Source organism: Echinops telfairi, unplaced genomic scaffold (genome assembly GCF_000313985.2).
Source record: "Echinops telfairi isolate 266 unplaced genomic scaffold, ASM31398v2 ScPeMD7_4225;HRSCAF=4972, whole genome shotgun sequence".
NCBI classification, from domain to species: domain Eukaryota; kingdom Metazoa; phylum Chordata; class Mammalia; order Afrosoricida; family Tenrecidae; genus Echinops; species Echinops telfairi.
In genome coordinates, this window is record NW_022108124.1 from 15,889,856 (window position 1) to 15,905,131 (window position 15,276).

At 43.1% G+C, this 15,276-nt stretch overlaps 1 protein-coding gene across 1 annotated transcript in view; it reads right to left on the reverse strand.

The window, feature by feature from the left end:
- ULK4 (unc-51 like kinase 4) overlaps positions 1-15,276 on the reverse strand; it is a 606,607-nt gene that overhangs the window by 501,561 nt on the left and 89,770 nt on the right. The window contains exons 20-21 of the mRNA XM_030886939.2: positions 11,943-12,104; positions 6,243-6,425 (exon numbers count right to left, since the gene is read on the reverse strand). Of these exons, the coding sequence (XP_030742799.2) occupies positions 6,243-6,425; positions 11,943-12,104 (345 nt within the window). The remainder of the gene's footprint in view (positions 1-6,242; positions 6,426-11,942; positions 12,105-15,276) is intronic.

Below are 15,276 nucleotides of genomic sequence, written 5' to 3' on the forward strand. Positions count from 1 at the left end.
CTGAAAGCTGACAAACCCTTCAAAGTGGCGCCACAGTGGCAGGCATATGAAATCCAGAATTCTTATATATCACCTGAGACTACAACTGGAAGATCCATATTAATTGAGTATGACTCGGTGTGTGCCATACTGGAGGGCTGTTGTGTTAGTCCATGTCATTGCGGGTCACCCTCCGTCCCACTGACCGCTATGCAACAGGATGTCTTATCCCAACCTTCTACTTTCCTCAGGATGGATCCAAGACTAGCAGGCTGAGGTCCAGCCATTCTAATTTCTTTTTTTTTAAACTGTTTTATTGGCATATAATTCACATATCATACAATTCAACAGTTCAATCATATTAAGAAGAATTGTACAAGAATCATCATCACAATCAATTTTAGAACATTTTCTTCTTTATTGAACTCTGTGTAATTAGCTCCCAACTTCCCACCTACCTCCCGTGCCAGACCCCCAAGACACCGGGAGAGTTACTGCTTCTATAAATGTATCTATCCCGGATTTCATATACAGAAAAGCATACCAAAACACGGTAACAATGTAAAACAGAGAAACATCTCAATAGAAAGCAGAAAGGATTAAAAACTAGAACAAATTATAAAGGGTCAAAGGGGAGATCAAATGATATAGTGTTAAATTTTTAACCTAACTGTATCTGCAACAGGCCACTTTCCAGTGCACTCCGCATGATAGCAAGGCAATTTCACATGTCTACTTTATGGTCAGTAGGGGATTCACCAGAGGCTTCGTCCACATTTATTTCCCCTTCACTTATTTTTAAATAACTGAAACAACTTAAAATGAGTCAAAAGGAAGAACAAAGGATAATGTTTTACACTTTAACCTAATTACATCTGCCATAATTGATTCTTTTTCATAATTGATTTTACAATGCTCTCTGTCTGATTACAAGGCTATTCACATCCCTGAACTCTAGTCAGAGGGGATTCACCAGAGGCTTCGTCCAGGGGTGGACCCTGCAAGGGACCCTGGGCTTCCACTGTCATCTATAAAACAAAACAAACTCACTGCCATTGAGTCAATGCCCACTCATGTTGACCCTGCACGACACGGTGGTGTGGGAAACTAGCACTGAGGAAAACAGGATGAGGACTATAGTCCCTAACTTAGAACAGAAAAGCTGGTATTCCATGGTAGGAAAGCCTCCCTTTTGGTTAAGTTAGGGTTTGTAAAGTCCAAGTACATGATCCTGCTTCAAACATCATTCCCACGGATTCTCCTGTACTGCTGTGTGAACTAATGAGCTGTTACATTCCTTCTCACTGTATAAATCTATTGATCTATATAAAATCATAAGTGTCCTGGTTTCGTTTCTGTAGAGAACCGTGCCTAACACACCCCGGTATCAGGATGATGCTGGCTTCCTAGAATTACTTAGGAAATATTCTTTATTCTTCTATTTCTGTTTGTTTGGGGAGGTTTTTATTTGTTTTTGTTTTTAACTACTGAATAATGACTTGAATCACGTCTGTAAACTTTTTGTATAATTTTCTCATGAAGCTATCTGGCCCAGGACTTCAATTTGCCGAGAAGTTTTAGATGACCGATTGCATTTGTTCTCCATATGTATAATCAGAACTTCTCTTTCCTGAGTCACTGTAGGCAGCTTGCAGGTTTCTGGGAATTAGTAACCTTCATTCAGGTGACCAGTATTGTGAGCGTTCAGTGGTTCAAAGTGGTCTCATGCTATGTGATGGGATGTATATTGCTTTCATTATAGATGTTTGCATCTGCGCGCATGCTTTTTCCTCCTGTCTGCCTAAAATCCTTTCCATTTGATTACTCTTTACAAAAACCACCTTCTGGTTTCATTGCTTGCATTTTCCATCCTTCATTTAATTTATTTCTGCTCTGATCTTTGTTATCTCCTGCCTACTGGCTGTTTTGGGTTAGTTCAAGTGATAAAGATCCATTACTGACTGGAGATCTTTTTTCTTTCTTAAGGTATTCAGTTACAGCTATAAATATCTAAGCACTGCCTTCACAGCATCCCATACGTTTTTCTCTGGTGTGCTTCATTTTCATGAAAATCTTGAGGCAATATGGATGGAATAGCCTTGCTTGCTGAAAGCAAAGAGGATTTGTAGGACTTACTGAGGACGATTTGAAGAAGTTAATGAGGAAGGACTACAGTCTTCGGTACAATCTTCACAACTGGACCCAGAGGTATCATGACAGATAAAGAATGAAGTTGCCAAGGATTTCATTTTATTTGGATCCAAGGAACCAAAACCAAGCTCAATACCATCTGGTCCATTATGGATCACAGGAACCCGTGAGGACGGAGTGGAACGGCCCCGTGGGTTTCTAAGATGGTAAATCTTTACAAGTAAAAACCTCATCTTTCTTCTAGAGAGCAGTTGGTGGTTTCAAACTGCCGACCTTGTGGTTTGTAACAAACTGCCGACCTTGTGGTTTGTAACCGAATACATAACCCACATCACCAGAACGCCCTATGAAAGCAACAGTCAAGAAATCAGGTGACTTATTACATGGAGCAAATCTGCTGCCCCCCACGCCCCCCAAAAAGCTCTTTAAAGTGTTATATGGCAAAGATGTCACTTTTAGGACTAAGGTACACCTGACCCAAGATATGGTATTTGTGACCAGCTCATACACATGTGAGAGGTGGATGATGAATAAGCAAGACCAGAGAATGGATGCCTTTGAAATATGGTGTTGGTTGGTGGAGAACACTGAACAGCCAGAAGAATGAACAAACTTGTTTGAAAGAACAGAGCCAGACAGCTCCTGACGAGCACGGATGGTGAGATGTCACCTCACATACTGCAGACATGTCTGGGGAGAGACCTGTCCGTGGAGAAGAACACCATGCTTGGCCAAGTAGAGGGGTGAAAAAGGGAAAGGCCCCTATTGGATGGACGGGCATAGTAGCCGCAGTGGGCTCACGGCCGACAATTCTGAGGGTGGAGTGAGACTGCCAGTGTTGTGCTTTGCTGTGCATGGTTGCTATGAGTCAGCACTGAATCAACAGCACCAAAGAGCAGCAACAGTTCTCTGACATCTCTGTTGATTTCTTCTCGGACCCACCGTGTTTTGTTTCATTTCTTCAGGTGTGTCTTTTCCAGTGTTACACCAGTTGTTGACTTCTAATTTTACTCCATGTGATCAGAGAAGACATTTTGGATGATTGCCATCTCTAAAATTTATTCAAACTTATATTGTGACCTACAAAATGGTCTATCCTGGACAATGACCCAAGTGTACTGGTGAAGAATGTATATTATGGTGTTGCTGGGTAGAAAACTACACACATACACACATATACACACATTATATGTTAGGTACAGTTGGTTATGTTATACATATCTATTACCTCATTTCTAAATGTTCTCTTCATTATGAAAAGTGGTATATTAAAATTGCCAACTTATATTGTAAAACTATCACTACTTCCAATTGTCAGTGTTTGTATCATAAATGGTGGAGCAATGGTGTTAGATAAAAATGTATTTATAACTGTTTTATTTTCTTATTGAAATGGCCCTTTAGCCATTATTATTACTTTTACTTTTAGCAATTCTATAAAGCCATTCTTTGTCTTTTTGTGGGAGCCCTGGTGTGGTTCAGTGGTTAAAAGGTTTGGTCTTCATACATCATGTGCACAATTACAAATTCATACTTAGGTCTTATACAATTCTCATTCAGAATTGAGTGGAACTTTTTAAAACCATTTTATTGAGAGCTCTTACAGCTCTTATCACAATCCATACATACATCCATTATGTCAAGCACATCTATACATAAGTTGCCATCATAATTTTCAAAACATTTTCTTTCAACTTAAGCCCTTGGTATCAACTCATTTCTCCCTACCTCGTGAGTCCTTAATAAGTTATAGTTTTTTTTCATGTCTTACACTGACTGCAATCTCCCTTCACCCACTTTTCTGTTGTCCATCCCCCTAGAAGAGGACTATATGTTGAACATTGTGATTCGTTCCCCCTCCCCCCCACCACCACCTTCCTCTTCCCCTCCTGGTATCACTACTCTCATTATTGATCCTGAGGCGTTTATCTGTCCTGGATTCCCTGTGTTGCAAGCTCTTAACTGTACGTGCTCTGGTCTAGCCAGAGTGCACGTGCTCTGGTCTAGCCAGATTTGTACAGTAGATTTTGGATCATGGTAGTGGAGGGGAGGAAGCATTAAAGAACTAGAGGAAAGTTGTGTTTCATCGGTGCTATACTGCACCCTGACTGGCTCATCTCTTCCCTGTGATCTTTCCATAAAGGGATATCCAGTTATCTACAGATAGGCTTTGGGTCTCCACTCCACAGTCCCCCTCATTCACATTGATATGATTTTTTGTTCTGGGTCTTTCATGCCTGATATCTGATTCCATCAACACCTCGTTATCACACAGGCTGATGTGCTTCTTCCATGTGGGCTTTGTTGCTTCTCAGCTAGATGGCCACTTGTTTATCTTCAAGCCGTTAAGACCCCAGATGCTATATCTTTTGATAGCCAGGTACCATCAGCTTTTCACCACGTTTGTTTATGCACCCATTTTGTCTTCAGCAACTGTGTCAGGAAGGTGAGCATCATGGAATCCCAGGTTATTAGAACAAAGTGTTCTGGCATTGAGGGAGTACTTGAGTCAAGGCCCAATGTCCATCTGCTACCTCAATACTTAACATATAAATATGAGTACATAGATCTATTTCCCTATTGTTATGCATAAATATATTTAAATATGTAAATGCCTGTATTTAGACCTCTATAAATGCCCTTTGCCTCCTAGTTCTGGAGTCTCGGAGTGTGAGGTTTTAGCCTCCTGAATTGTGAGAAAATAAATGTGTTAGTTAAAGGCACTCATGTATGGTATATTTCTGTTGTAGCAGCTCTAGATAACTAAGACAAATATTACACAAGAAAAGTATTCAAGTGGTGCATTTTCCTAATGATATTAATGTTTAATGACTTGAAAATTTCTATGGCAAACAAACAAGAAGATAAACGGGCTGTTGTGGCAAAATATATTTGCTCTAAGACTCAAAATTCTCAGAAGGATCTAAATCAGACTAATTAAGAGTAAATTAAATGCAAGACATGGCTTTTCTCTATTCGGACTTTCACAGATCATATTGACTTGACAATTATTCTAATTAATTATTGAATGTTCAACCTTTACTATTAATTGTTTTATGGTGTGGTATTAAATGCAGAAGTTTCTTACCACACTTTTCATTTAAGTGGTCCCATTTCACTCCTGGCCAACAGGGCCTTGACCATATTCTGCAAAATTCCCATTTGACAGATGCTCTCCCCGCCAAAAAAGATTGGTAAATGAATCCAATCAGTTCAGAGAATACTGCTTGCTAACCCCCGACCCCCGATGAAAGCTCACAAGACACATCTGTATAGCACAATCCAGGAGAAGTTATGCTATTGAAAATACTCTAACTTGGACCCATTGCTGCCTAAACTTACATGACTCCATAGCCACGGTCTACTTTTTCACACCCCACTCCCCCCTAACATTCTAGGACAGGGCTTCTCACCCTTTAAATTCAAACAGCTCACCTGCAGCTGATATTAAAGTGCAGGTTCAGCTTCAGCAGGTTTGAGCTTCTGCGTGTCTAACAGAGTCCCAGGTGACGTCAATGCTGCAGATCCAGGGCCCTGATCAGCTGGGGGCTGGAGGAGATGCTTACAGGAAGGCTACCCCAGAGGTTCCTTTATGGCTACACAGCTTTGTGATGTAACTGGAATATGTGTAAAGGTCATTCATTGCATGCAAAATAAAAGACAATCAGAAGACTAGACGTGACTAAATGCAAAACAGGAGTAGGACTGTAAAGGTCCTCTCAATAGGTAAAGCAGCAGACACAGGAACGAATGCAAGCCAGTCGGAATCAGAAGAAAAAGGAAGGGACTCCTCTCAAAGGCAAAATATGTGAAAAAAGAGACAGGGAGACGGAGCTGGAGGATGCGAGCGCCCAGGGAACCGAGACCCCGAACCAAACTCACTACCATCGAGTCGATTCCAAGCCACAGCACACAGGGAAGGCTCATCACACTTCTAATCTTTCATCATTAACACGAGGACAGTCAGGCAGAATCTGGCTATTGGAGGTTTATGTTATTCATTAAGAATCCTATCTCAGGGGAATGTTCTGTGGCACTGAGGTTTGTAGAAATATTACCAGTTAGGAAAATTATAACTTTTTTTAAAGTAGAATCATCAGGTGCAATCTAACCTTTTCTTGGATGAGTCTCTGAAGATGGATCCCACAGGACAGCATCGCAGTGAATAAGGTCAACATGTACTGCTGGACTTTGCAGATGGCAGAGGCCAGGGAACTTAGCACCATGGTCAAGCCCACCTTCTCAATCACGTTCTGGAAGGCGGCCGGAGAGTGGCGAGTGATTCTGCACAAGGCCTGGGGAGACAGGAGAACAGACAGTCAGGCGGATCCGAGTCCACTCACAGGCCCTGGAAGATAACACGGCCCTCGGGGACACGAGCAGAAGGGGCTTGCTCCTGTGTTATTTCTTCTGGCACACACGCATACAAAGTTGGGAAAGTTCAGCAGATATTAAAAAAATACTAATAATCCAACTGCCGGTAAACACTAGTTGTTTAAAATGTTACACAGCTTTATAACAATAACCATATAACTTAATAAGTTAACTAATGCATATATTTACCACTCTATTAATAGAAATACATCACTTTTAAATAATAAAGAATATTTTTATTGTGTACCTTTTTGGCAGCAGCACTAAGCTAAGTGCTGAGAAAAGTCACAGTGAATAGTGAACATCGTTTGACTATAAGGGGCACGATCTGAGAATGATGCCCTTTAATCCTCTTGACAGCATAGAAGAAAGGTACTGCCATCCTCATTTTGCAGATAATAAAACTGAGGCATGAACACTTAAGTTACTTGCCCAGAGTTGCATAGTGTGGTGCTTACATAATCTGTTGTCAATTTGAGACTTAAGAGTGAAGGGGCAGTGTTTAGCCTGTCAATCAGGTCGCAGAGTAATGACCTCATTTGGAGGTGCTACAGAGATAAATAGCTCACTGGATGCGGGACACATGCTCACTCCCTGCGAGACATCACTGATGGCGAGCCTGATGGAGCTACGCTGATGCAGCAAGAGTCCTGAAGCTGAAGAAGCCACCTGGAAACCCCTGCCAGCACTGAGATGCTTCCACTGCCACCGGATCCACAAGACTTTTCACCCACTGGCCTGTGATCTTCATGCATTAGGTGTCATTGCTTGTGTTTCGTGAGTCAGAAGAGGAATTTATAGATCAGTATCAGACATATGGGCTAATATCGGACTTATGGACTTGATCTGAACTGGGCTGGGACATTTTCTCAATATTCAATTGCTCTTGTATGTAAATCTCTTCCTTATACACATGTGAGTGCCTCTGGATTTGTTTCTCTCGTCTACCCCGACGAACACACATTGCTAGTAAGTTGCACAGCTAAACCTCAGAGCCATCAGACTGAATTTCTGCCCTTGAATTACTAATTTATAAATCACAGATTAATAGAACTTCTAAAGGTTAGAATAAATGCAGACTCAATGAACTGTGCTTGGGAAAGGGCAAAAAACAATAGTACAACAACCGGAAAACCCTAACACCAAATCTACAGTCATGGAGCCAATGCTGACTTACACGAAAGGTGCAGGAACAGAGTGATGCTGAACTTTGAAAAGGGAGTAGCAGACAGGCAGGTCAAACGTGAGAAAGGATCGCTCTACCTGTTTCCTAACTACAAATGTCACCTCAGAAACCCACAGGGGCAGTTCTACTCTGCCCTATAAGGTCACTATGAGTTGGAATTGACTCAGTGACATTGAGTTTAGGTAACTAAGACAGTGCCACTCAATTTTTTTCAAATAAATACATGTTGCCTGAATAGTAATTGTTTCACGTTACATTCCAATGCCAGTGGCTATGCCAGGAATTCTCCAAATCACATGAAAGTAAACATATAGGAAAGTTTGCTTTATTAGTTATGAATGTATTTATTTATATCTGAAGTTACTTGAGTAAGCAAAATGTTCTAGAAAATGAGCATTTGCAAAGCATTAACTAAATGTTGTTGTTAGCACGGTGTCTCTGACTCATGGTTAACCGTTTGAGGAACAGAACAGAGGGGTGCCTGGTCTTGTGTCATCTTCGTGACCCCGGCATGTTTAAGTCTATTAAAAACCCCTCCAAACCCACTGCCATTCATAAACACCAACTCACAGACTCCCTGCAGGGCAGGGGAGACCTGCGCTGTGAGTTCCCGTCACGCTGGGTGAAAGCAGAAAGCCCGTCTCGCTCCCTAGGAGCGTGTGGTGGTTTTGAACTGCAGACCTTACAGTTATCAGCTCAACATGTAACCACGAGGCCACCAGGTGTGAGTCCACAGTTTTGGCTATTGTGCCACCCCATCTCCTGATGATTCCCCTGAATAATGCTGCCTAAAAACACAAAAGACTTCATGTAAATATGGATGGGACGTATAACAGCCTTGTCTCAATAATCAGTTACTATTTCACACGCACATCAGATATTTATATTCAGATAAAGACATAAGAATAGATCATATTGCAATAAAAAATTGAACTATACTTTGGACATATTTCAAAGACACTTAAGTCTCTCTTCTTTCTCCTCTTTATTGCAGATGGATAAGCTAAACACCATGGCCTAGAAAATAAGAAAGGTTGTTCTTCAGATTTAAAATCCAAATTATTTAAGGGAAAGAAAAATAAACAGAAAAACCAGGAAGAGCTAATGATGAAAATAAGAATATGAAAATGAAGTCACTAAAGAGAAATCTGGTTCTGATTTAAAAAATTACAAAAGTTCTAAAACTTGTATTTATAATATTTTTCTAATTGTTACTTATGAAATCAAACCAAATTGTTGTTATTCACTTAATTCAAATCTACATTTTTCAAAAGCATGTTAGAAGAGTCCCTAAAGACCATACTACAATCACAGTTTTAAGAAAGTCATGGGCCCTCACAGCGGGGAATTCGGCACTGCAAAACAGTGAGTCTCATTAGCACTATAAGAACCCTTGGAGCAGCTGGCAGAGCAGAACTGAATTCTATTGACATGAAATCCCAGCCCAATTATCAGAGGGAAATTTCTTGGTAAAGGATTTGTCTAGAATGCTTATAAGTAGGTTTCAGAGCAATACGCAGGCAACCAGAAAGCCGCGTCCATTTTTAAGAGCTCACAGAGACTACAACCCTTAATTATTCACTTCTGAATATCAAACTCTGTTGAAAGTTCCAAAGCAGCTCTGAGGCTGTGGAGTCGTGAAAGCACATTAGTCCCTGTATTGTATGAAGTTTTTTGTGTGTGTTTTATAAATCACAGCCCAGGTCGGGTCTTCAGTGATTTTGAAATAATTACTTATCAAAATAAGAGTTTGATTAGAAGAATGACAAGCCACCTACTGGGGAAAAGTATATGCAAACGCTACCTGACTTGTATCCAGAATAGACAAAGAAAACATGCAAACCTCAACATTGAGAAAACCACCCAATTACAAAATTAGCAGCAATAAAAATCTAAACAGATACCTCACCAATAAGATATGCCATGTTGCTGTTGTGATTGTTGTTGGTGGTGGTGGTGTTAGGGGCCATGGAGTCAGTTCCGATCCACAGTGACCATATCTTGAACTGAACAAATACAGCCGGTCCTGCACCATCCTCACGTTCCCATGCATGAACCCACTGTCGCGGTCACTGTGTCCACCCATCTCCTCAAGGCCCTTCCTCTTTTCCACTGCCCCTCTTCTTCAACACACGATGTCCTTCTCCAGGGACTAGTCTCTCCCGACAACATGTCCAAAGTACGTGAGATGAACTCTTGCCATGCTTGACTAAAGAGAACGCTGGTGGTCCTTCTTCCAAGATAGTTGCTTGTTCTTTCAGCAGACCCTAGCGCTTCAATATTCTTCTCCTGCTCCACAATTCAAATGTGTCAGTTCTTCTTTACTCACTCAATGTCCAACTTTCACATGCATATGAGACAAATGAACATACCATGGCTTGGGCCAGGCACAACTTAGTCCTCAAAGCAACATCCTTGCCTTTCAATAGGACTCTACAGGGGTCTTACAGCACATTTGCCTAATGTAACTTGTCTTTTAATCTCCTTACTGCTGCTTCCATGAGCATTGACTGTGGATCCAAGCAACACAAAATCCATGACAACGTTGACCTATTCTCCATCTATCATGGTGTTACCTATGGGTCCAGTTCTTACATTGAGCTGTAATCCACACCGAAGGCCGCAATCCTTGATCTTCATCAGCAAGTGCTTCAAGACCTCCTCACTTTCAGCAAGAGAGGCTGTGTCCTCGGCGTAGTCCAGGTGGTTAATAAGTCTTCCTCCAATTCTGATGCCACTTTCTTCATCCTGTAATCCCAATTCTCTGATGATGTGCTCAGCATACAGACTGAACTAGTGTGGTGGCAGGATACAAGCCTGTCCCACACCTTTCGTCACAATCCCGATATAGAAGAGAGGGAAGATCATCTGATCGCCACGGTGGAGGCTTGTGATCCAGACAGGAGTCACCTTTTGATGCTAAAGAGGTTGAATGGGGTACAGAATACTGCCCAGCTCAGGGGTCTGTAAACTGCAGCTCCTTTAGTATGTACGTGTGGCTCTAAGGTAAAATTGAAGAAACTTTTGAAGGATATTATTCAGATAAATAATGCTGGCTTCATTTGTTTGTAAAAATAGAGGTATGGCTCTCGAATAAGGTTTAAATTGTTGTGAGGCATAGAATCAGCTCTTCCATCTCAAAATAGGCTACCTTTTGGTCTAGCTAACAGACCATCTCCCCACAAAATACCAAACAGGTTGCAATCATGTGTCTCCTGACAGGCAGGTGCGCTGTGCAGAACAGCTCACCTGACAATGAAGCCCTGATCGGATGGATCATGAGGAAGCATCAGACTGATCCTCACCCCACAAATGAAAGGAAACGCTGTATCATGGGGTCCTCTATAAGATGCTGGGGCAAAAGAGGGGAAAGGGGTAATCCACAGTAATTGGCAAGATTTCTATAATGACTCCAGGAGGCCAGGTGGAGCTGTGGGTGAGGCACTGAGCGGCTAACCACAGATGAAGGATTCAAACTCAGCAGCTGCTCTGAGAGAGGAAGATGAAGCTGTCCATTCTGTAAAGACTTAGAGCCCCGGAAACCTCACGCAGGGTCACTGTGCGTCAGAAGTGACTTACTGGCAGGGGGTTTGGGCTTAAGCAATGATCCGATGCATGGGAACAACAAAGCGTAAGAAGCTACTGATGAGACTGTTGAGTTTCATGTGCCAGATAAAGCAACTGCTACCAGTTCTGAAACTTCAGTGAGAACAGTTTGCCAAAAAAAAAAAAAAGAAAGCATGCAAAGTATGAAGGGAAAAAGGACATCAGAAACCCAATTAAAACAAGACTGGTGATCTTAAAGGCCCACGATTAAAATGGGCGCCTTAAGGAGAAGACTCAAGGATGCTTCATTCAAGATCATTTACTGGTAGACTTTGAACTCTTTCTGCCGGGCTTCCTGTGATTATTAACACCGTGCCTTTTTTAACCCGAGTGAGTGTAACCGATCACCAGATCGCTCCTGTGGAATCTCGGACTGGGATCGAACCACCAACCTTTCAGTTAGCAGCCAAATACTTAACTGTTATACCACCAAATCCAAACCCACCATTATGATTCTGATTCACAGTGATCCTAGAGGACGAAAGAGAAGGGACTTTTTCTGTGTCCAAGACACTAAATCTGTACAGGTGCTGACCACGTCCTCTTTCTCTCACAAGGAAGCTGGTGGGTTTAACCTGCTGACCGTGTGGTTAGTCACCCAACACTTTACCGGCTGAACACCGCCCCCAAGGGATACCCCTCTCACCGAGATTGCTGTGATCCTAAGCGCATCAACCGTGGAGTGCTTGAAGAGAAACCATAAGATGGGCCCGACTTCCCCGGTAATGAAGCCCTGGGCCTGCGCCGAGGACGTGGTGCAGACGTTCTCGACGATCTTAGCTGCCATGTGATTCACAACGCGCTCTTCCTAGAGGGGAGGCAGAGGACAAGGAGGTTCAAATGGTGTTGCTTAGTATGAGATAACTTACATACTTTTTACTTTAATACATCATTTTTGGAGGGCTCTTGCAGCTCTTCTAACAATCCATCCATCCATTGTGTCAAGCACATTGGTGTATAGGTTGACGTTATCATTTCCAAAACATTTTCTTTCGACTTCAGCCCTTGGTATCAGCTCCTCTTCCCCGCCCCACCCCTCGTGAGCCCTTGATAATTTGTTATTTTTATTTTCACATTTTGAGATACACTGATGCCACTTCACGACTGTTGCGGAAAGTGGCCTGATGCCAGGAGGAGATACGCTCTCCTTGCATGGGAGCTCTGCGTTTCAGGTGGGTGTGGGGACTCCCTCAGGCCATCTTAAAACTCTTCAAAACAGAATCACTTGGTTATTATTAAGCCTAGCAGAACATCAGTCTCTACGTATTTTGGTTTTTCAAAAGCCTGATGCAACTCTGGGGAACAAACATTAGAAACACAACAGAAACTCTGGGAGGGCGTTCTTAAATCCCAAGGGGCAAGTTGAGAAATCCTCCAAAGTCACTCGGGGCCAGTGATTGGTGGTTGGTTGGTGCGCCAACCGGCCAGAGGGAAAGACCACCTGAACAGGCAGGAAGGCCATCTAGAAGCCATCGGGGGAGCCTCAAGAAGGTCCTGCCTGGGCATCATGACCCAGTGCAGCCTGGGAAGGAAGCTGTTCCCGACCGTCCAGATGCCGGGTGCACAGGAGTTGATTTCTGACTCCCTGTGACATTGTGCTGCCCTGCCCTCGTAACGCTTCCTGGGTTGAAATCTTTCCTAGAGCAAATTGCCAAGTGTTCCTCCTGCAGAGACAGTGGATGAGTTCAAACCCCAGACCGTTGGTGGTTAACAGTTCAGTGCTTAACCTCTGCACCACCAGGTGCAAGCAGACCGTTGTCACAGCGCTTAAAAGCAAGCTTCGAAGGAATCGAGTGGGTCCTCTGTGCACGCTTCCCACGAGATCTGAAATGCTTCATCCATTTGGCCAACTTGGGAAGAATGGACTGGGCATGCCTCGGTGCTCCGTTCCACGCCTCTCTCTTGTCCTGTGGGGCTGAGGCCTGTCCACCCAGCTCTGTCCCCTCCACCCCTTGCTGTTCAAGCTTCCCTTGGTAGGTGCCATCCTGGGAAGCACTGCTCTCTCGGGGGACAAGGGTCCCAGTGTGAAGGTTCACTCTACATCAGCCATCTGCCCACAGAGAGAAGCGAAGTCCTCCACACTTGATTTCATTAGGTACAAGTGTGATGTCTTTGTCCACACGTCTTACTCTTTGTCTTATGTCTTAGTATATTCAGAACCTTTCCCAGGGCCGGGTGGGGGCTTGGCCGGGAGGGGAGCTGCTGTGTGCTGGGAGCTCCTCAAATACCTGGCAATAGTCAGCCAGTCTCTACAAGGCTCATTCCCAGTTCTCAAAGGCCACAACTAGTGTCGCCTCAGGGCCGGGGCGGGCTGTGTGTCACCCTTGTGCCTGGTGAACTCCAGGAGGAGGCTGTCGGGCCAAATCAAGTTGCCATGACTGAACTAGCTCCCTTCGTCCCTCTGGGATTTCCTGGGGGACACCAGACAAGCTCAGAGGTCGGTGCTATTTGCTGCCTAATTAACTCTTTGGAAGGGATGACTGGACTAAACAAATAACCTGTTATTTTAATCACGGGCCTATGTCATCCCATCATGAGAAGTGAAGCGATGATGATGAGAAAAGTGAGTGAGGCTTTTCCCGGAAGAAGTACTCTACCTGAACGGTGTAAGGTATACGGGATGTACTGTAGGCACAATGAACTAAAAGGTGGCTTTCCTACTGTCACCCGGGCATGCCTACTTTTCCAACAAGGAATAGCAAGATTAACATCTAACATATCGATGAGTTCTTCTGACAGCTCCTGGTCTGATAAAACTAAGATTGTGTCCTCTCAAAAAAAAATAAAAAATCTTCAAAGCACCTGGAGCTTATTTTGCATAATCCAGTGTTGGATTATGTCAATCCTTGAACCCAGAAAGCAGGATTTCCATTTCTTGCAAGATAGAGGACTCAATGTCTGGACAACCTAACTCCCCTGAAATCAGCTAAAATGAATGTCTATCAAACGAATGGACACAAGTTCTTCAAAGCAACCATACGCCAGCACCCAGTTCTGAGGCTAGAACAGGTGTGGGTAAGAACCGTGAGAGGTGTCAGGAACACAGCAGATGGCTTGTGCCTCAAGCACCTTTGCCCAGCGAGATGAACAGGGGGTTGAGAGGCAAGGCTGGGGGCTCACACAGGTGGGGAGTCAAATGGAGGTTCCTCACTGGTCTGAGCTGGGGGCTGAGTGTGCGTGTGAGTGCGTATGGCAGGGAGGTGACAGGAGGGGAGCCCTTGAGAAGCCCACTCGGATTTGCAGCTTATCCCCTTCCACATAGCCACAGTGCTCCACAGCTGACTGAATAGAGACCCCACTTCTTAAGCAAGCCAGAAGACAGTTAGGTATCTTCAAATGCTAGTGGAAAAGAATTGTCAATCTACAATTATACACAAAGGAAAGCAGGGAGGGAGGGTGGTAAGGAGGGAGGGAAAGGAGGTTAGTTTCAATAGCAAGAGCTGATAAAAAACATTTTCAAAACCAGAGCTAAGAAACGTTGACCACCAACAGAGACCCTCACTACAGGAAATTATAAAACAAGGGCTGAACAAACGTCACTCCATTTGTTTGGCATCTGAAAAGTGGGAAGGTGTGCAGGTAATAGCTTAAATGTACGGGTAACATTAAATAAATGTGTACAAACAACAGAACCTTATCGTGAGAAAACGATCGCTATTAAAATTAATGGCGGCAGCAGATATGTCAGGAAGGAAGGGAGTGTAGCAGTCTTACGGTCCTGGCACTGTCTGGAAGAAGGGTATAAATATAAACATGATACGCTAAATATTCATGTTGTAGTTATTAGAGTAGCCATGAAACAGTAATAGAAAATAGGAAAAAATTGATGGCAGTAAGAAAACTATGAACAGCGAACAGATGGGGAAAGAGTCCAAAATAAAACGGGAGCTGTGTATTCAACTTATACTAACAACTTCAAAAATTTTGAAAGGACTAAATACGAGTTGAAAGAACAATCTATAAAACAAGTTTTACAAAGC